This window comes from Fundulus heteroclitus, chromosome 3, assembly GCF_011125445.2.
Source record: "Fundulus heteroclitus isolate FHET01 chromosome 3, MU-UCD_Fhet_4.1, whole genome shotgun sequence".
NCBI lineage: Eukaryota > Metazoa > Chordata > Actinopteri > Cyprinodontiformes > Fundulidae > Fundulus > Fundulus heteroclitus.
In genome coordinates, this window is record NC_046363.1 from 7,673,382 (window position 1) to 7,695,657 (window position 22,276).

Here is a 22,276-nt window from a genome sequence, read left to right on the forward strand (position 1 = left end):
CCATTTAAAAAGATACCTTTAGTTCTTCACAAAACATTTTTTTAGCTCTATCTAAAATAACGAATTAGTATTTATTGCTCCTTTAAGTCAGATCTATGAAAAAACATACCCCAAAATGTCAACATATTCAAACTTCTTTGTGGCAAAGGGCCACAGTCCAAATTTTACAGATGACTGTGTTCACAAAATTAACTAGTTGTTATAACCAACTAGACATCAAAACAATCCCTAAACAGCCCTAGAGGGAAAAAAACGTAAAGATAAAAGGGAAATTCAACAAAACCAAATTCAAAAACTATATACAATAATTATTATTACAAATAGCCCTATGTTACACTGTAACCCTACAAACAATGTTAAAATGTATCTATTTCCCTTACAGTTCTACTCTAAAGAAACACTTCTTGGCTTTTCTAATGATGCAATAAAAATGCAGTTTTTACATTAGACCTGCAGGACCAAACGCTTCCCTTTGCAATCACTACTGCATGTCTTCCACACAGTTTAATGCTGCCGTTGGCATAAAGTGCAGCAAAAAGAATCACAACTGAGAGCGTTGCCACGTTGTGTTATATGCAGCAGGATATGCAGACTGAGATTATTAAGACAAATCAAATGGCGAAGAACAGTAACGCTTGAAAAAAGTTATAACCCGGAAATGTTAAGACATTTAATCGTGGTCTGATCAGACTCAGATTTCTGCGTATTTGCGCTCCAGTGTACAAACCACTCCGGAAGAGAACACGCCTTTTCTTACACTTCCTTGTGCAGATCTCAGCTAAAAAAGTAGGAAAAAGTCAGAGTTAGTACAAACTGTTTGGGTAATTAGTTTGAGTAAAGGGTTGCCATAATTTCCCTTAGGGTAACGGATTTCCGACCTTTATGAGACGGAAAAGCCAAGGCAGCAGGAATTTACCCCTGAACTTGCTCTGGATATCCTCTAACCCCGCTTTGGGAAAGATTTGTACTTTTACCTCATGCGCAGCAAACAGACAGCGAGCAGAGTCCAGTTTGCGCTATAAGTCCGTCCCGCCGCTCGCCGAGCAGCAGCCGTCAGCAGCAGGAATGGCAGAAACCACCGGGATCCTGATCAAAGGGGGCAAAGTTGTCAACGAGGACTGTTCCGCGATCAGCGACGTTTACATCGAAAATGGGAAAATCGTGGATGTCGGACCAAGCCTTCAGATCCCAGCGGGAGTGCGGGTGATTGACGCCACGGACAAACTGGTTCTCCCGGGCGGGATAGACACGCACACTCACATGGAGCTGGCGTTCATGGGCACCAGGGCTGTGGATGACTTCCACATCGGGACCAAGGTGCGGTATAGGCTCCTATATTATACACGATCTGAGGAATAAAGTTGGATTTGGGCCGTTCCAACAAGTCGCTGCCACCTCAGAGGTTAGATACCAGAGGTGACGTTTATCAGTTCTGTGCTGGCTCCATGTTTGTACGTTTAGATTTGATCCAAAACTGAAATCTTCAAACTGAGATTTGCAACTTCCCATATTTCCAAGTTCCCGTTTTTACCCACAGGGCTAGACAGAGGTTTTATGAGGCCCTTAGCACAGTGTCCTTTGGGGCCCAGCTTCCATCTAAGCCCATCACAATTATTACAGCCTGGAGAGAAATTCAGTTTCATGCTCAGTCAACTTAATGATTGTGTTTCCAACTTGTTGTAAACATAATCATTAAACTGCTGTACTGGGGTTCTCATTAAGGTATTTTTGTGTTTTAGAGGACCACAAGAGAATTGAAATTGGCCTAAAAAAATGAAATCACCAGACCTAAAAAAAGACTGGAATTGGTTGTCATTAAAAAGCGGATCTGTAAATCTCTGATTCCATGTTTGTTTCCTGAAGAACTCGATCAGATGTGGGGGACTGAGCAGTTACAACAACTGCATACACCTCTGGCCAGATCTGATTTAACAAATACAGGCCGAGCTTCCAGGTAGACTCTATATGCAGAATACCTTAATGGCATGAATGTGCTCTCGTTTGTTCGCCTAACTGGGTATCTGCATCAGGAGTTCCACAGGTTGGTCTAAAGCAAACTGTAAATGGAAAAGGGATTTTCTCAATTCAAATGTATTCAACTTTAGATCCACAAACAAGTTACTTCTGTAGTGAACTAAAAGAAACATCTTGGCTTGTGATGGAGAGGACACCAGATTACACTGAAGGAAAAATCTGAGTAGTCACTCATAATTGTAAAGAAAAATCTAAAACCACATGAAGAGACTGTATTTATTGATAATAAAATCTAATATGAAAGATTTAAGAACTAAGGAAGGATTGACCTTGTGTATACCTAGCTTTAGTACCTGCACGCCGTTCTACCAACCATGATGCATAGTTCATTTAGATAAGACAAAGCCAGATAAAGCATTATATCCCCATTGGTTGTTTAGCCTATGCCACAGTTCTCACTTGACCTTACACCTTGTAAGGATTTTTATGGCTACTTTAAAACCTTGATAGCGTCTGTGGAAGTCACCCATATAGGAATGGGGTCCTACCCAGTAATGCATCTGCACAATGTCTCCCTGTGAAATTATTGTGGAATTGAATGCGTGGATAAATGAACAAATGGATGAATTAAGGAGAAAAAGATGAATGTGAATTACACTTGGTGTAAAAACAAAACTGCACAGTTTCCTGTCGTTGCCAAACATGCTTATTTCCAGATATCTGGTTCCAGCAAAGATGCCTTGGCAATGAAGTTGCTTCATCTAATTATTTTTTTGAATTATTAGCAAATCATTCACATTCCCTGTTATATGAAACCACCATCAGTTAAGATTCAGTTTTCAAAGTCTAAAAACATGATAGGGCTCTCTAGAACAGTCCCTTTCCCTTAGAATCTATGCTGGAGTGTTAGTCTGAAGGGCTATGATGAGCGCTGGGTCTGAACCTGTCTTGATATGAAGGTCTTTCTGGTTAAAGGCAGCCAGCACACACCAACAACTCTTCTTAGGACCAAGATCATTTAATTGATATATTGATTAAATGATCGATTCAATTACATCGATGCAAAATGGAAATATCAAACCCTACCGCATTTTTTAAGATGCACCTTTATTTTGAAATTCACAAGGCACAAGACTAAAGTGAACAGGTGATCTGTTATCATTATTTTAAAATGAGAAGAATGTTTTTTGTGTTAAACGCCTGCTTAGAAATCTATCCATCCATCCATTTTCTGATCCGCTTTATCCCTCATGGGGTCGCGGGGTGCTGGTGCCTATCTCCAGCGCTGCTTAGAAATAAAATGGTCAAATCATATTTGTTTTTTTGTGAGTTAATATCAATGTAAATAATAGTGTTAGATGGGCAGATGATATTGCATTGATCTGAAATGGTAACAGACTTTATGACAGATCACCCGTTATTACCGTCTAATGTAGAACAGATTCCTGGATCAATGTGTGCTTCTGTGCTTTTTTGTCTCTCTTGTTGTGTCTCTGCTCTGTCTTCTGTAACCCTCAGTCAGTCGAGGCAGATGACCGTTCATACTGAGCCCGGTTCTGCTGGAGGTTTTTCCTTCCCGCTAATGGGTGTTTTTTCTTTCCACTGTCGCTTCATGCTTGCTCAGTATGAGGGATTGCTGCAAAGCCATGGACAATGCAGACGACTCTCCCTGTGGCTCTACACTCTTTCATGAGAAGTGAATGCTGCTTGTCGGGACTTTGAAGCAATCAATTGGCTCTCTTATATAGGAAATTTTTTAACCAATCTGTATAATCTGACCCAATCTGTATAATATGATTGAATTTGACTTTGTAAAGTGCATTGAGATGACATGTTTCATGAATTGGCGCTTTATAAATAAAATTGAATTGAATTAAATTGAAATGAAGACTTTACTGTCCAGTGGTTTAAAACACAATGGAAATTTGCCTTTGGCATCTCCATAGTCAGCCAGCACATAAAACAGACAATAAATACAATCAATAAATACTCACAATAAAAAGAATAGATACGACATCATACAGCAGCAGAGTTCACTTAAAGATACTCTGGTTCAGAGTATCCACTGCAGATGGCACAAGCCATTTCTTATACCCTGCTTTTTTAGCTAAGGGAACGCTGATCCACCTTCCTGACAGCATCAGAACAAATAAATATCAGCAAATATCGTATCATCACCCAAACAAATCGATATAACATGGCATTGTGATAAAGCTGGTAATTTACACCCCTAGCTGAGTGTTGAGACCTGTGCTTATTGAAACCAGTTTCTGTTTGCTGGCTGCTCTACTGTACAAGCAGGGCAGCTACATGTAAGTGCCTTTTGTAAATCACCTTCCTAACTGGACCATCTTTAACTGCGGTTTGGTTTATGTGCCTTTGATCCGAGTCCGTCATTTGGTCTTGGACATAGTTTTAGGAAATAAACACAAACTCTTGATGGTTCAATCTCAGATACACTGCGTGTTGGCAAAAGTAGTGCAAATCACTGGATTCAGGTTGCCCAATCACTTTCATGATCCCATGTGTATAAAATCCAGCCCTAAAGTATGCAGACAGCTTCTACAGACAGTTGTGAAAGAATGGGTTGGGTTCAGGAGCTGAGTGCAATAAATCTCCTTGCTACTAAATAATCCACAGCCAACTGTTTCTGGTACCATAATAAAGTGGAATAAATTAGATGACAACAACCGGACCCTGGCGTGGTAAGCCAGTCAAATCCCAGAGCAGGGAGAGAGCCTGCTGAGCTGGACAGGTTCCAAAGGTCACCAGCTTTCTGCAGGCGTGGTAGATACAGACCACAGACAGGTCTGGTTTGGTGTGAGAAACCTGACGGGCCGGCACAGAGTTCTGACTCAGCCTGACGTCTGGGATCAGTTAGAGGGGGGAGAATGAAAACTTGGCCTTGGTCTCTTTCTGCACCAGTGCGTAACCTCACAGCTGCTCTGTTGGAAGAATGGGAAACCTTTCCCATGAACACACTCCCTAAGATTGTAAAACGCCTTCTCGGAGGAGGTGAAGCTGGGATAGCTGCAAAGGGTGGGCCCACGTTATACTGGAGCCTTTTGAGAAGTTGATACCTTTCATGTATGTGTACGGTTATTTCAGTAGTTTGGGTAATATAGCGTTTCTCTACCAGTATCAGCTTCCACAGAATGAAGTGAAGTGACAGAATTAATTGTAACTGATTTATTCATTTTAAGTCTAGTAACTTATTCTTTCGCTCTCTGGGATTGTTTGTGTCTCCCCAGGCAGCTCTGGCCGGAGGGACCACCATGATCTTGGACTTTGTCATCCCCCAAAAGGGGCAGTCTCTGCTGGAGGCCTACGATGCCTGGCGTAAGACAGCCGATGCCAAAGTTTGCTGTGACTACTCGCTGCACGTCGCCGTCACGTGGTGGAGTGACGAGGTGAAGGAACAGATTCCCACTCATGCAGTCATTTGGCTGAAATGAATTTTTCCTGCTTTCTCCTCTGAATGCTTGTATTTCTTAAAAAAAAAAAAAAACAGGTGAAGAAAGAGATGGAAACTCTGGCCAAAGAAAAGGGAGTAAACTCCTTCAAGATGTTCATGGCCTATAAGAACGTGTTTATGCTTCAGGACTCAGAGTTATACGCCTCCTTCGCCCAGTGCAAGAAGATTGGAGCTATCGCTCAGGTGCATGCTGAGAATGGAGATCTGATCGCAGAGGTTTGTATAAATCAATTTGAATCCCTTGTTAGAAAAATCACAGTTTGTTCCAAGACATTTCTAATGTTTTAATGTCCCAGTTTTGAAGTTTTCAGTGTCAGTCATCGTAAAAGCCAAAGTAAATGTTTTATATTGTGTTTATTTGTTTTGGTGGCACAGGTGATCCAATTTTCCTCCACCTCAGGTGATTGTTCAGGGGGCTGTGCCCCATGTTATTTAGCTGATACGGGCGCACCCAAAAAGTTGGGTGAGTTTTTTTTTTTTTTGCAAACGTCGTCATAATCACGTCAGTCGTAGTCATCGTCTTTCTAGATCAGGGGTCACCAACCTTTTTGAAATTGAGCGCTACTTCATTGGTGCTGTGTCATACAAAGGACTACCTGTACTGACATTTGAACTAGAAGAGTCAGAGTTCACCTTAGGTTTATGTAAAATAAACATATATTGCATGCTGTGTTATATGAATTGTCATTTTTAAATCTATATAAATGCCAGTGTGAAAAAACAGGAAGAGTAATGGAATAAAAGAAAGTTTTAGATTGCAGCTCCCTGCCGTGTTGTGCTGTATTTAGAACAGGCACCACATGGGATCCTCAGGGGCTACTTGGTGCCCGCGGGCACCGTGTTGGTGAACCCCCTGTTCTAGATCATCATGTTGCTCGATTTTTCAGTTTTGATCATAATCGTATTTGTTTTGATTAAGCCACAGTTTACTGTCATAACTTTTGAAAATAAATGCAAAAACACAAGCGGGGCTAATCGTGGCTTCTTGGAGACGGGTGACTACAAAAACCCACTCAACCAGCAGTGGCTATGATGTTGGATTGAAGCCGCTACGGTCTTATTTGTGCAATCTGTAAAGGTATAGTTTCTTGCAAAAGTCCCCCCCCACACACACACACACTTTATTAGACTCTAATTAGAATAACACCTTTCATCACACAACAAAATCTGTCCCATAACAATATAAACTTGCGCACTGCGGGTGGTTTCACCTGAGATGTTTGTCTAAGGTTTGTTGCTGAGTCCAGTGTGCTGTGAGTTAATGTTTGACCCTAATGGCTGCTAAGTCTCCCTTAGAGAGTAAGTAAAACGGGCAGAAAATAAGGCTGGGAATTTTCTGCTGAATTCATATTAATTTGATTTAATAATCGTCTTGTAAAAGGTTCAGATCATTCTGAATGAAAGGGTACAATACCTAAACAGAAAAAAGGCTATACCATATTCAAAGAAGTTTTGTCCTTGTCTGTCATTATTGGACAATCTTTCAAATTCCTTCGTTCACATTTGAACAGTGAGACGACTGGTTCTGTTTAGAACTAGAATGCCCTTGTTGTTAAGGAGGCCTGAACGCTGTAACAGTGTCATTTCTGAGTTTTTTTTTTATATGGAACAAAACAACCACTAGGGGGAAGCAAATGCTAGAAAAGCTGCCTGTGGTGCAGGGACCAGAAAAGGACCAAGCTATGTGTAATGATTTTTGATGCCATTGAAAAGGATTTTTCATCATATTTTCATGCAAGCTAAGGTGTTTTTAAGCTGTTTGAATGATAAAAATCAATTCATGTTCATGCGTAAACACAACGTTTTCCTTGTATTTTTCCACATTTTGTCACAAAACAACAAGCGGCTTCAATTTGTTTTTGTTTTTTTAGATCTCTTTGTAATGGATCAACACAAAGTTATTGCATATCAGAAGCAAATGATTGCAAGCTTTGCAAATCTTTTTCTTTACCAAAGTAAAGACCAGAGTGCTGAACAAGAATGCACACAAAATTGAAAATTATGTATAATTTATTTCACCTCACTTTCATGCTGTGTCTTGTGTTGGTCAATCACGTAAATCCCCAATAAAGTACATAGAGGTTGCAACATGAGATGTGCAAAGGTTCAACGGGCATCACCACTTTTAGAAAGGCCCTGCCCTTCTTCTTACACTTTATCCTGCTTTGCTGTGTTTGTTCCATGCTGGGAACCCACAGGGGGCCAAGAAGATGCTGTCCATGGGCATCACAGGACCTGAAGGGCACGAGCTCTGTCGGCCAGAGGAGGTGGAGGCGGAGGCCACCCAGCGAGCCATCACCATCGCCCACGCCGTCAACTGCCCACTCTACGTGGTCCATGTCATGAGTAAATCTGCTGCCAAGGTGGTGTCCAATGCACGCAGGGACGGTGAGTGGGGGCTACTGCCACGTGTTCAACCAGGCAAAGAAGCTTAGATGATGATGATGATAAAAATGACGATGGTATAGATGAAGATGGCAAAGAAAAAGTGCAAAAACTTTTTTTGGCAACTGAGTGTTGTTCGGCTGCCAACGCGAGACTCTTGACATGTGTCTGTTTTACTTATTGCCTTTTTTTTAAGGCCGTGTGGTGTTTGGGGAGCCAATCGCAGCCGGGTTAGGCACTGATGGGACCCACTACTGGGACAAAGACTGGGCCCATGCAGCTGGTTTTGTCATGGGACCTCCGCTTAGACCAGATCCCAGCACCCCGGGGTATCTCATGGACCTCTTGGCCAAGTATGTGGAAATAAAATGAAATAGAATTTTGCATTAATATACGTATGATTCAATAGGTGCTGTATAACGTCTAAGTTGATTGAGAGTTTAGCAGCTTTGAAATCTGACGCTTCTTTTCACTTGTCTGTGCATTAGTGATGATCTGAGTGTGACGGGAACAGACAACTGCACCTTTTCTGTGTGCCAGAAGGCCCTGGGCAAAGATGACTTCACTAAGATCCCAAACGGAGTGAATGGTGTAGAGGACAGGATGTCCGTCATCTGGGAGAGAGGCGTGGTAGGCCTGTGTGAAACACCTGCTCAGTGTCTGACACTGGTCAGCACAGAGACAGCCGATAACACAGCTTTGCTTTTGCCAGATCATCACGTGCCGTCGCCTGCTGACGAACATGGACGTGTAGGGTTTCTCTTAGTAGCTATGTTTACATGGACAAAAGTAATCGGAATAAATGGCTGATCAGAATAAAAAAAGTGTCATGTAAGCAAGCCGATCATAATATGATGATTGGATTAAGCTCTGTTGGAATGAAATTGTAATGGGTGGTTTATGCCGATTGATAATCCGATCAGCGTGCGTGTGAACGCTTGTCCGGCTCAAGTTATTCTGAATGTGTCAAACTGACCCCAGTGCGCATCTGCCCAACGTAAACATTACATATTTCTGCGTTGTTGAGTGTCGGAGATATGTCTGAAAGCAAAACTGCCCCCGATACAACCTTTTCGATTCAAAACATTAAAAGTGCTCAAAATGATTATTTATTCAGTAAAGTTTTAACCTTACCTAGAACCTGGTGCGTGTCCGGCCTGGGCGCTACGAAGACAAACAAACTTGTATAATACTGCTTTGTTTGCTATTTTTTGTTGTTCAGCAAAGACGGAAGTTCTTCTTCCTCTCTGTCTTTATTTTAGGGAAATTTGATAACTGCGCATGTCAGAGTGGTTCTATTCTGACTAAAGCCAGGTGCATATAAACACTCGTTATGACTGGATTAACTGATTGTGTGCCCGTATAAACGGTACAATCTGATTATTTTGTTAGTTTTTTTTAAATCCGAATACATTTTAATCCAATCATGAAATTTTGTGCATGTAAACATAGATACTGTTAGAGCCAGAGTGGTTTTACTGTCTAACTTGAACCAAACAATTTAATTGGGTAATTATGTAGTTGCATAATAGAGCAGAAGAAGTTTAAACAAAGACGGACTTTCTTCCTTTCCACCGTTCTTAAGTACAATACTTTGCAAAAGTATTCATACCCCTGAAACTATTTTCATCAGTGAAGTCAGCGAATGAATTTGTCTGTAATTTAATGTCAGTATAAACACAGCTGTTCTGGTTTAAGGGGAGGGGTTAGAGTTCATCTGACTGAACCCCTAAACACACAGCCAAAGCTACTTTGAAATAGTTTAGACATAAAAATATTCATAGGTTCAACTTCTCCAGTCAAAGGCCAGACCTAAATCCAAAAAAAAAAAAAAAAAAAACCTGTGACAACACTTAACAATTGCTGTTCACAGATACTCTCTGTTCATTCAAACTGAGCTTGAGCTCCTCAAAGAAGATTGGACAAGTGGTTCAGTCTCTATATCTGCAAAGCTGGCAGGCCTACCTAAAAAAAAAAAAAAACATCTAGCTGTAGTTACAGTGAAATGTGTCCTGACAAAATATTGAGTCGCATACAAAAGCAAGCTCCACTTTTCACATGTTTATTTGTAAAAAAAACCCAAACATTTTTATAATTATCCCTCTGTTTACATTGCTCAATAAAACAGCTCAATAAAACATTTCAATCAATTTGAAGTTTGTGGTTATAAGGAAAAAACGTAAAAAAGTTGAAGTATGGATACGTTTTCAAGACGCAGCACTTGTTTAGGAGCAGGCAATGCAGAGTGACAGTGTGTCAGATACTGTCCCTGAATAAAAAAAAACATGTATGTAAAATATTTAAGCGTGTAATAACTAATGTACAGCTTCAACATGAGGGAGTGAATGGAAGAAGAGAGGACTCGTTTTGTTACATATTAAAGAGCTGAAGCAGAGAACGTGTTGGTTTTCCACCCTGTCTCATAATTCACACAATCTAATGTCATTGTGAGGGAGTAAAATAATTAGGTTCTTTACAGCCACTCTGCTGATAGGAAAACGTGATTTTTTTTTTTTTTAACTCGAAAAATGGAAATTTCCAGCTGATATTTCCTTCTTTTTGCGTCTTCAACAAAATCAATGATCTCCTCATTTATAGTACAGTAGTTTTAAAGGCAGCTTTCAGTTTTTCTTTCTGCGTTGCTATCAGAAAATGCAATAAACTCACAAAGCAGCAGATTCGCTGCAGAGTGCCGATGCTGCATTTTCCTGCTGTTGCTGTGGGGAGTGTTTTCAGTCCCGGCTGCCTTGAGACCCCCGGAAAGATTTACTACGAGCAACAGTGCTTACAAATCACAAATTATAGATGATAATTTGGCACAAGCGGGCTGCTGCTTGCAAAGTTAAGTGCTGACCTTTTGTGTACTAATTCTGTATGTTGTCGTCATTCACTGTGGCCCCCCCCCCATATTCAAAGCGGGTACTCTGTGCCTTGTCCTCCTTTTAGCACAGCGGCAAAATGGACGAGAATCGATTTGTGGCCGTCACGAGCAGCAACGCAGCAAAAATCTTCAACTTCTACCCACAGAAAGGCCGAATTGCCAAAAACTCTGATGCTGATGTGGTGATATGGGACCCTAAGATGACAAGGTGAGGACCCCAGCTCAGGCAATTCCACTTTTGGAGGAAAGCTTCAAAACCGAGCCCTAGAAATAGAGGTACGTTTAGGTAAAATATTCCAACACTTCTGTCAGCAGTGAAGAGTACACGGTGCTGCTGGAACATGGGAGAAATATAAAAAGCATGACTGCATCGTGTCAGGGTAAATAAGATAACAGTTCAGGCTTGTAGCACTTGAAAGAATGCACTTTATAGATAGAGACAGCTAAAAAAAGAAGCACTCTATCTTTCATGCTTTGCCACCTTAACACATACTAAGCTGATTACGTGTGCGCATCACCCAAAAATCAGAATGTCGTCATTTATCTGCAGTTGCAAAGGGAGTGCATAACACAATTTACATCTAAATCCAACTCGGCAGAATGTTGGGATAGTTAAATTTTTTTTGGAGGGATTTAGTCTTTTTTTTTTTTTTAGGATGGGATGTTTTCAAGGAAAGCATTTTTAATACAGTTATATAAGCTAGATACGCAGTTTATCAGTGGGAGGATGCCAGGGGGTAACTGTGAGGGTCTAAAAGTGACAGAAATATTCCACGGGGGAGCTTAACCAATAGTCATAGCACAGAGCACACAGTATTCCGATTATTTTCAGCAGCCGCCTTTGAATGTCACAACGCTACATGCTTTAGAATAAAAAAAGCATCAATTGATAGTTTGTTATTATTCCACCCAGATTCCAGATCTAAGCGGAGGCTAGTAGCTCATTTGTGGAGCGTTTGCACAGATGCAATCACTGAAGTTGCTCATGTCCTGTCCCACAGTCAGGCTTATGTAAGCGAGAGGCGATGCTTTGATCTGTTTGTTGTTGGATCTTGATTGAGCCCGTCCTGGGAGATCTCTAAGAGCGTAAAGCATGTGGATTGGGGAAAAAGGTGTTACGCCTCCCTGTGATGTGGCGTAAACGCATCCACTGGTTACAGCTGTCGACTCCTGTGACCTGGGAGGATCGCTGACAGTTATGCCGGGGATCTAAAAACCGTTCGTCTTCCCTCAGTTTTACTCCACCCTCGCCGTCGGAGCACGTGTGCCGATGCCATAATGCGTTCCAGCCATGCGCTGGCCTCATGTTCAGCTGCTGTGGTCATGAAGTGATGTGTGGAAATGCGTAATTAATTGCCCTCAGCACAAGCGTCGCCTCATAACTTCCGGGACCAGGGGCCGCAAACGGTTGCGTAACGCGGTCGCCTCGTTTCTCATAATTGGGCCACTTGAATAACGAGGACATGTCTTGTTTTCGTGCACACAACGGTGGGCATGGTGTACGCCTCTGGAAAGCAGTGGGAACCCTGTTAGTGTGAAAGTGGGGAAGAACGACATTCGGCTCATTTCAAACAAGAGTCAGACTCACACCACTCTTCCCTGCTGATCTCGTCTTTCAGCGGGATATCATGTATTTGTTGGGCATCATCAGTCTGGGCAGTTAGCGCAGAGCATTTATTAGCAAGAGATTTCCTCCTGTGTCCGGAAGCCGAGCTAATGGCACTTTGCTCCAAACCACATTAATTCAATTCAATTCAATTTTATTTATATAGCGCCAAATCATGAAACATGTCATCTCAAGGCACTTTACAAAGTCAAGTTCAATCATATTATACAGATTGGGTCAGATTATACAGATTGGTCAAAAATTTCCTATATAAGGAAACCAGTTGATTGCATCAAAGTCCCGACAAGCAGCATTCACTCCTGGGGAACCGTAGAGCCACAGGAAGAGTCATCTGCATTGTACATGGCTTTGCTGCAATCCCTCATACTGAGCAAGCATGAAGCGACAGTGGGAAGAAAAACCACCCATTAACGGGAAAAAAAAAACCTCCGGCAGAACCGGGCTCAGTATGAACGGTCATCTGCCTCGACCGACTGGGGTTACAGAAGACAGAACAGAGACACAACAAGAGAAACAAAAAAGCACAGAAGCACACATTGATCTAGTAATCTGTTCTACATTAGATGGTAGTAGCAGGTGAGCCGTCTTCTCTGGATGATGTCACAGTTAACAGAACGCCAGACCAGGTGTACCTACTATGAAGAGAAAAGAGAGAGAACAGAAAGTTAAAGCAGAAATGACAACACATAATGCATAATTGAAGAACAGTAGAACTCAATATAGTGAGAAAATTAGATCCTGATATACTCCAGTAGCCTAAGCCTATAGCAGTAAAACTATAAAGGTAGCTGAGAGTAACATGAGTCACTAGTTATAATTTTTGTCAAAAAGAAAAGTTTTAAGCCTAGTCTTAAAAGTAGACAGGGTGTCTGCCTCACGGACCAAAACTGGGAGTTGGTTCCACAGGAGAGGAGCCTGATAGCTAAAGGATCTGCCTCCCATTCTACTTTTAGAGACTCTAGGAACCACCAGCAGACCTGCAGTCTGAGAGCGAAGTGCTCTGTTAGGAACATACGGGGTAATCAGAGCTCTGATATATGATGGAGCTTGATTATTAAGGGCTTTATACGTTAGAAGAAGAATTTTAAATTCTATTCTTGATTTAACAGGAAGCCAATGAAGGGAAGCTAAAATTGGAGAAATATGATCCCTCTTGTTGATTTTCATCAGAACTCTTGCTGCAGCATTTTGGATCAGCTGAAGGCTTTGAACTGCATTTTGTGGACTTCCTGATAGTAAAGAATTACAATAGTCCAGCCTTGAAGTAACAAATGCATGGACCAGTTTTTCAGCATCACTCCTGGACAGAATGTTTCTAATTTTGGCGATATTCCGGAGGTGAAAAAAGGAAACTCTGGAAACCTGTTTAATATGGGATTTAAATGACATGTCTTGGTCAAAAATAACACCAAGATTTTTTACTTTATTACCAGAGGCCAGGTTAATGTCATCCAGATTAAGTGATTGGTTAAGAAGTTTATTTTTTGAGGACTCTGGCCCAAAGATTAAAACTTCGGTCTTGTCAGAATTTAGATGCAGGAAATTTAAAGTCATCCAGCTTTTGATGTCATCAAGACATGACTGCAGTCGAAGTAATTGATTGGATTCATCAGGATTTATGGATAAATATAGCTGAGTATCATCAGCATAACAGTGGAAATTAATCCCATGCTGTCTGATAATTTTGCCTATCGGAAGCATATATATAGTAAAGAGAATTGGTCCAAGGACTGAACCCTGTGGTACTCCACAGGTGACCCTAGAGTTTGAGGAAGATTTATTATTAACATGAACAAATTGGAATCTGTCTGACAGATAAGATTTAAACCAGCCTAATGCTTTCCCCTTAATCCCTACAGTATGTTCAAGTCTTTGTAGGAGAATATTGTGATCAACTGTATCAAACGCAGCACTGAGATCTAACAGGACAAGTATAGACACAAGTCCATTATCTGAGGCCATGAGAATATCATTAGTGACCTTCACCAGAGCTGTTTCAGTGCTATGATGAGCTCTGAAGCCTGACTGAAACTCCTCAAGTAGGTCATTACTTTGTAAATGTTCACAAAGTTGATTAGCAACTACTTTCTCAAGAATTTTAGATAAGAAAAGAAGATTAGATATAGGTCTGTAATTTACTAACTCATCTTGATCAAGAGAAGGTTTCTTAAGTAAAGGTTTAATAACAGCTACTTTCAAAACCTGTGGTACATATCCATTTACTAAGGATAGATTAATCATGTCTAAAATAGTGCCACTGATCAAAGGGAATATGTCCTTAAACAACTTGGTTGGGATTGGGTCTAACATACAGGTAGAAGGTTTAGATGAAGCTAAAATTTTAGATAGCTCAGAAAGCTCTACTGCTTCTAAACAGTTCAGACACTGCGCAGGTTCTAAGGATTCCTCCAATGCTGCCTCACTTACTGAGGACGAGGTAATCATGTTTGGGAGGATGCCAATTATTTTATTTTTAATGGCATCAATTTTATTTATGAAGAATCCCATAAAATCATTACTACTAAGAGCTAAGGGAATGGATGGATCAACAGAGCTGTGGCTCTGGGTAAGTTTGGCAACTGTACTAAAGAGAAATCTAGGATTATTTTTATTCTCTTCAATTAATGATGAAAAATATGCTACTCTAACTCTGCGGAGGGTCTTGTTATACAACAATAGTCTGTCCCTCCAGATTAAGTAGGATTCCTCTTGGTGTGTAGAGCGCCATTTTCTCTCCAATTTCCTAACATTGTGCTTCAAGGAACGCAGCTCTGAATTAAACCAAGGAGCCAGCTTCCTGTGAATAATCACCTTCTTTTTCAAGGGAGCTACATTGTCTAATGCAGAACGCAATGAGGAAGTCACATTGTTAGCAAAGGTATCGATTTGTGAATGGGAAGAAACAGCAATGCTGCCATCTACAGGGCATTTCTGCAATACTGAGGATATTAAGAAGGGGACAGACTCTTTAAGTTTTGATACAGCATTATCCGATAAAAATCTACTATAATGGAACCCTCTTTTGGGGGTGGAGAATTCAGTTAGATTAAACTCAAATGTTATTAAAAAATGATCAGACAGGACAGGGTTGTGAGAGAATACTGTTAATTCTTCACAATCAATGCCATATGTCAGAACAAGGTCTAAAGTATGGAGCCGAGAGTGCGTCGGTTTATGCACATTTTGAACAAAACCAATTGAATCTAGGATAGTTTTAAAGGCTACACTAAGGTTATCACATTCAGTGTCAACATGGATGTTAAAATCACCCACTATAATAACCTTATCAGTATTTAACACCAAATCAGATAAGAAATCTGACAACTCATCCAAAAACTGAGTGTAAGGGCCTGGTGGACGATACAAAACAACAAACAGAAGAGGTTTTATTGCTTTGCAGTTTGGATGAGGGAAACTGAGGGTTAAATGTTCAAAAGAACTGTAATTATTAGTTGGCCTGGGACTAATTAATAAATCAGACTGAAAGATGGTTGCCACTCCTCCTCCTCTTCCCACAGATCTGGGAATGTGGAAATTTGAATAACTGGAGGGGGTTGACTCATTTATACTAACGTAGTCCTCTTGTAGCCAGGTTTCTGTGAGACAAAACAAATCAATCTGATTATCAGAAATCAATTCATTAACTAACAAAGTCTTTGGAGGAAGAGACCTTATATTTAATAGACCACATTTTATTATTTTATTTTTAGGTTCAAGGTGAACCATATTGATTTTTATTAGGTTTTTATGATTTGTTCCTTTTAGATCAGTTTTTGATCTGTTAAGTTTTGGCCGTGGGAAAGACACTGTCTCAATAGGGTAATGGGTGGGTAACAGTACAGAAGCTGCAGAGAGGTGTGTTAAACTACTGCTCTGCTTCCTGGTCTGGACCCTGGGTTGTCAGCATTTAGGAGAACTAATAAATCCGGCCAGATTCCTAGAAAGAAGAGCTGCACCATCCAAAGTAGGATGGATGCCGTCTCTCCGGATCAGACCAGGTTTTCCCCAGAAAGTTCTCCAGTTATCAATGTAGCCCACGTCGTTTTCTGGACACCACCTAGACAACCAGCGGTTGAATGATGACATGCGGCTAAACATGTCATCACTGGTCAGATCAGGCAGGGGACCAGAGAAAATTACAGAGTCCGACATAGTTTTAGCAAACTCACAAACCGAAGCAACACCAACTTTGGTGACCTCTGATCGGCGTGACCGGGTGTCATTACCGCCAGCGTGAATAACAATTTTGCGGTATTTACGCTTATCCTTAGCCAGTAGTTTTAGGTAGGATTCTATGTCGCCTGTTCTGGCCCCTGGTAGGCATTTAACTATGGTCCCTGGTTTCTTTAGTGCCACATTTCTCATTATGGAGCTGCCAGTAATTAAGGTCGGCTCCTCGGCGAGATTGTCGCTCAGAGGGGAAAATTTATTAGAAACGCAGATGGGTTGGTGGTGATCTGGGGTCTGTAATCTAGAGCTATGCTTCCTACGAACTGTCACCCAGCCAGCCTGGTTACCAGGCTGGCTGGGTGCTACTGCTTCAGGTTCGCTACGTGAAGTTACTCTATGCGGCTCCGCGCTAGCAAAAGAGCGGCTATCAGCTGGTTTTTCAACAGCACGGAGTCGGGTCTCCAATTCTGACACCCTCGCCTCCAAAGCTACAAAAACACTACATTTATTACATGTACCATCATCACTAAAGGAGGCAGAGGAATAACTGAACATCTGACACAGAGAGCAGCAGATAGGAGACTTAGTCAGAGCCGGAGAAGCCATTATGAGGCTAAGGCTTGGCTAGCGCTAGGCTAACGCTAGGCTAAAGCTAGGCTAACGCCATAGCTCTCAACTCTCACGCATTGACCGTGTGACACACGCATTTCACTAACTTCACACGCTCACACGCAACACATGGCATTTCACACGCAAACATGGAATTTCTCACGCATAAAAATCCCAACGCCCATCTGGGCAGCGGACGATAAAAACTCCGCCTTCTGCTGAGATGTTTCAGCTTTTTTCACAGCTTATGGCCATCAGTAATTCCTGCTGCAGTTCGTGTTAACAGAGCAGCAGGAAGAGTGATCAGAGTTATGAATAATTTTAGTCTTAACAGCGGTGAAAGTGAGCCGGTAAGGTCCTGTACCGCGTACACAGGAGGGGAGGGGGCGGGGGGGGAGAGCTGCTGCGAGATGACCGGTTCATTCAGAACCAGTCATGGCTGCACGCTGATCATAAAACAGTTCTGCTAACCAGATGCAGTTTAAAACGCCACTTGGTCAGTTTATAAGTTTCGTTTTTATTTATTCTGCATTTTTTAACTACATGCACCGTATTTCTGTGCCTCAGCGCTTGCTCCTCTCCCTTCCCTCCTTTCCCTCGGAGCAGGTGCTTTCTGGGCGTCAGTGCGCACTGACGAGAGCAATAGAGATTTGTCTGGTCAGCGCGGCGACTGACTGAGAAACCTGTCGCTGTGAAAGGTGATGAGAATGTTATAAACTGTAACAGTCTAGAAGTGCATTGAGCTGAAAAGAGGGAGACTTCAGCAGCTGGATCGTGCGTAAAGACGCAGCGGGAACCTCTGTGTGCTTCAGTGTTGCTGCTAAATGGGAAATTGTTGACCATAAAGGCTTGATGAAACTCAGCCTGATTCACCAATCAGGTTATAGATTTACAATGATAAACAACCCATAGATGAATGTGTAACAGTATAATTATTCGGTCAATAATTAAAATCTACTTAATTTTATTCAGTATTATTTGAACAATTGTGTATTATTTATGTTTTAATCCATTAACTGAAAAATTAATTAAGTATTATTATTAAGTATTAATATGTCTCTTTCTCTTTTTAACACAAGTAATACATGTCTACTTCATTGTCTGGTGGGATAAAAATGAGATGGCTCTTCCAGGGTCCGGTTAGCCCCGCCCCCAAACAAGCCCCGCCCCCAAATTAGCATAATCTCACTCCTAACTTTTGATAAAAGTTGAGAGGTCTGCTAACGCCCTATTACCACGCCAAAGAACAAACCGTGTGAAACACGAGGAGTTCCCAAACGTGATGAGCAGCCACAGACAATGTTTTAAAAGTGCTTATGTTTGGAAACAGATGTTACAGCAAAGAGGTTTAAAGATAAAAAGCGAGAGAGCCTGGAGCAAAGCTCCGTCGTTCACACAGCAACAACAGGAAGTGACGCAATACGCCTTACCGCAAACAGGAAGTCCGCCTGTTTGCGGGCGTTTGCATTAAGTTACAACTACCGGCTCCAACAGTAGTGGAAGAGCACAGGAGCTGTAAAATAAGTGATGTTGACAGAGCTTCACGTGAGGACGTGCTTTGTGTCTTTACTGGATCGTTTTACAGCCTAAGACTGAAGCTGGTGATGAGTAACCTTGGAGGTGTCGTGTAAAACGGGTTTAAATGTCCAAAGCATCAGTATGAAAAACGGCCGAGGTCCTCAATGTGCTAGATGTAATGTGTTGTAACATTATGGCTTTGAATTTGAAGTTTCTTTGCCCATTTTCTTATTCAAATGCAAGAAGAACACAAGTATTCACACCTCCGAGGGTGGTTAATGCTGAAGCTGAAGTCAAACACTTGGCTGTGTGTTTCTATCAGGCCATGACAAGTTCAAGTCAGAACTTTCTACAGCCAGCCTTTGTAGTAGCTAGAGCTACAACTCTACAACTCTTCTGGGGATGTAGCTCTCTGACAATTCTGCACCTCCAGAAACTAAAAACTGTACTCGGTTTTTGCTTATCCTTTACAATAGGTTTAGTTATAGTAAGGAATATGTCTATATAGCATTATGATGTGGACATAGCCAAGCATTCTTTGGACTGGTGGTGTAGTTATGCAATAGGCAGCAAATACATGTTTGAATGCTATTTATTGACTCACAAAGGCTCTTTTCCTGTATGGAATGGTAAATATTAGTGATTGCTGTCAGATTCAGTCAGTCTAGGTCCAGAGGATGTCCCCGTTTAGCCCCAGCCAATTGCTGAAGATTGTGATGTTGAACATTTGTGACTTTCTAGGAGGATATCAGCCAAGACCCACCATCAAGCCGTGGACTACAACATCTTTGAGGGCATGGAGTGCCACGGCGTCCCCATCGTCACCATCTCCAGGGGCAAGGTGGTTTATGAGGCTGGACAGCTGCAGGTCTCGCCAGGACAGGGCAGGTTCATCCACAGAGTGCCTTTCTCCGAGTTTGTTTATAAAAGAATCAAGCAAAGGGACCAGGTGAGTCGGTGTACACATCAAATTCAAGGGAACATACCATTCTGTTTGATATTACTCCTCAACTCTGTCTCCCTCAGAATAAAAATAACTCTACAACTTTAAAATCACTGCTTACTTCCTGATAGCTGCCTAAGGTTTGATATAAGGTCTTTGGGTAATTTAAAACTTCTCTGCATTAGTCCATACCGGCTTATCCTTACAGGCTGTTGTCTAACTCCAGTGGTCATAAAGCGATAGATGGAGCAGTTCTATCATGCATTCATACCTGAGGGCAATTGGTAATAACAAATTAACTTAACGGTCATGTTTTTGGACTCTTGGAAGAAACCACAGTACCCAGTAAGAAAGCGTGCATGCACTGTGAGAACATACAAAAAGACACCAGGCCAGGATCTGAACCTAAGACCTTCCTGCTGCAAGGCAACAGTACTGTGCCACTCTGCAGATCGAGTTAGGTTTTAGTTTCCATAAAAAGTCTGTTAATGCTTCAGTAAATCAGAGAACCGAATAATTCAGCAAGACATGTAGGCTCCGCCCATATTGCAGGTCTTGATGCTGAATTACGTTTTTTGCGGTGGTTGTCCATTGTCCTTTTAAATGCGGCCGCCATCATACTTCTTCTGTCTGAGTGGTTCAAGACTGCAAAGTGACTCTCATGCACAGATAACAGAAGGAGACGTCACACAGCAGTGCACTATAATAAAGTTTAGTTAAAAAACATAAAAATAAAAACACTGATACTTGCCAGCCTCTCTCCTTGTTTGTACTAGAAAGCTGTCGAGTAGAGTCGACAGTATTAAGGCTGGGGTGGACGATAGAAAAAAAGCATATCGATGAAATAGAAAACAAATTGATCGATATCGATAATTATCAACAAATTTAAAACATATATGTTTAGTGCAGATCTGGCCGTTTAATGCTGTTGCTTGATGAACTATATTAGATAAAGAAGTAAAACATCTGCTGCCTCTTAAATAAGAGTCCATGATCTTTTCTTTTTTCCACATAATGAATGACCTCACTGATTTAACTCCACACTGCAGTTACACGGCCCTTTCAATTAAGGATTTAACAGAACTTATGTGACGACTGTTGGGTCTGTTGCTTTTTTTATTACTCACCTAGAACTACTAGAGCACAATTTGATGTGTAAAAATATCATTTCTACCTAAAATAGTGATTGATATGGTTTGTAATGCTGGGCTGCTGTTATTTTGAGATGCCATCTCAAGACACTTTAAAAAAAAGAATGACAATCTCAGAATGAGGACAGAGAGGGCATGTTTCTCTGAGGAAATTCATAACCCGCTGCCGGATGGGACATACTTACCGGTGTGTTCACTGTGCTGCGCAAAAGCGACTTAACCTTTCTTTTGGTTTTGTGTGTTGCCTGCAGGTGGGGAGACCTACAGCTGTGACCAGAAAGCCCTACGAAGGCAAGGTCGTCTCTGTTTGAACTGGCCAAGAACATGAAAGTCTCTCTGAATGCCCAACTGTGTCTCCGCGGTATGACCCAGGGGCCACCAAAGCAGTAAACAAGGGAAGCTTCTTAAAGATATATGAGAGTTTGAAAAGGTCCAGATGTTTAAATCGACCCACTGCGCTATTGGTGGAGGATTGGCCTTCAGGTCAACGCTACTCCACACCTAGTTCAGTTTTCTGTTGGAACATAGCACCATGGTACATTTCTACAGCTGTGTCAGGTTTTCCGGTCGGACCTGCTCAATGCACAGGTCAGTAGAACCCAGCCAGCTGCTTAAAATTGTGTTAGCTCTTATGTTTATGTCACGCAGTAGATTTTAGGAATGATTTCATGTTTTAAAAAAAAAACCCAGCAGAAAACAAATAAATGTGTATTATTCATGCTCTGCATATTGATGTAATTCCACAATAAAACTGCATCTAGATATGAGCCTGTGTCTCCTTTTTTTTCTTTTTAAGACCATTTTTCTTTGTTTTTATCCCCGTTCCTCCATAAAGCGTGTTGCCAGTGGAAACGGGATTGATTTTTCTCCCCCAAAAGCATCCATTTGACGAAATGTTCATGACAACACACGAACAAGAAAGAAAGTGTTTGAAATACCTCCATTTACCCAAAACAGACTGTGCGCGCATATTAAGCAGGATCTCAGCCAGTCAGTCCTGTGTGCTCCATCCATGCCCATGTATGGGCATGCGTTGTTTCATTTTCGTGGTGAAAAACGGTCTGCAGCCGTCACGGAGCATCATGCGGCTGCTTCCCGTTGGGCTGGCGTGTTGCCGTGGTGTTATGCCACGGGGCCAGTCAGGACATAGTGTGAGCTTATCAGGTTGCTACACGGGTCAGTTGGCGGCGTGTGACTCACAGACGGTCTACTCATGCTTGAGCAATGCTGCTTCCTTCCTCTTGTCTCTGACAGTACAATGCATGGTGATGGAAGCAGCGGTTAATAAATCTGTGCTTTTACAATTGGGAATAGCTGTAAGTGTAGAGCTGTGCTGTAATGCATTTGGTGAACATTAGCACCAGGCTGCAGATGCTGCAGACACACAGACATCCATGCACATACACTCATAAAGTCCCTAAGGGTAATTTGAAGAGACCGGTTAGGCTAACGGTAATCTTTTTAGACTGTGGGAGGAAGCCAGAGTACCTGGAGAAAACCCATGCATGCACAGGGAGAACATGCAAACTCCATGTAGAAAGAG

The 22,276-nt window shown here is 41.7% G+C and overlaps 1 protein-coding gene across 1 annotated transcript; it reads left to right on the forward strand.

The window, feature by feature from the left end:
- Window positions 1-739: 739 nt before the first annotated feature.
- On the forward strand, window positions 740-21,500 carry dpys (dihydropyrimidinase). The gene is made up of 9 exons (XM_012872944.3): window positions 740-1,317; window positions 5,226-5,384; window positions 5,486-5,665; window positions 7,648-7,837; window positions 8,031-8,187; window positions 8,323-8,464; window positions 10,781-10,923; window positions 19,381-19,588; window positions 20,985-21,500. The coding sequence occupies exons 1-9, from the start codon at window positions 883-885 to the stop codon at window positions 21,042-21,044; spliced, it is 1,674 nt and encodes a 557-aa protein (XP_012728398.2). The 5' UTR covers window positions 740-882; the 3' UTR covers window positions 21,045-21,500.
- The last annotated feature ends 776 nt before the right edge of the window (window positions 21,501-22,276 follow it).

Excerpts from the sequence above, each read along its gene's own strand:
- dpys (XM_012872944.3), top strand. The coding sequence starts at position 883 with ATGAGACGGAAAAGCCAAGGCAGCAGGAATTTACCCCTGAACTTGCTC. Across the intron at positions 1,318-5,225 it reads ACTTCCACATCGGGACCAAG|GCAGCTCTGGCCGGAGGGAC; the intron begins GTGCGGTATAGG and ends GTGTCTCCCCAG. Across the intron at positions 19,589-20,984 it reads GAATCAAGCAAAGGGACCAG|GTGGGGAGACCTACAGCTGT; the intron begins GTGAGTCGGTGT and ends TGTTGCCTGCAG.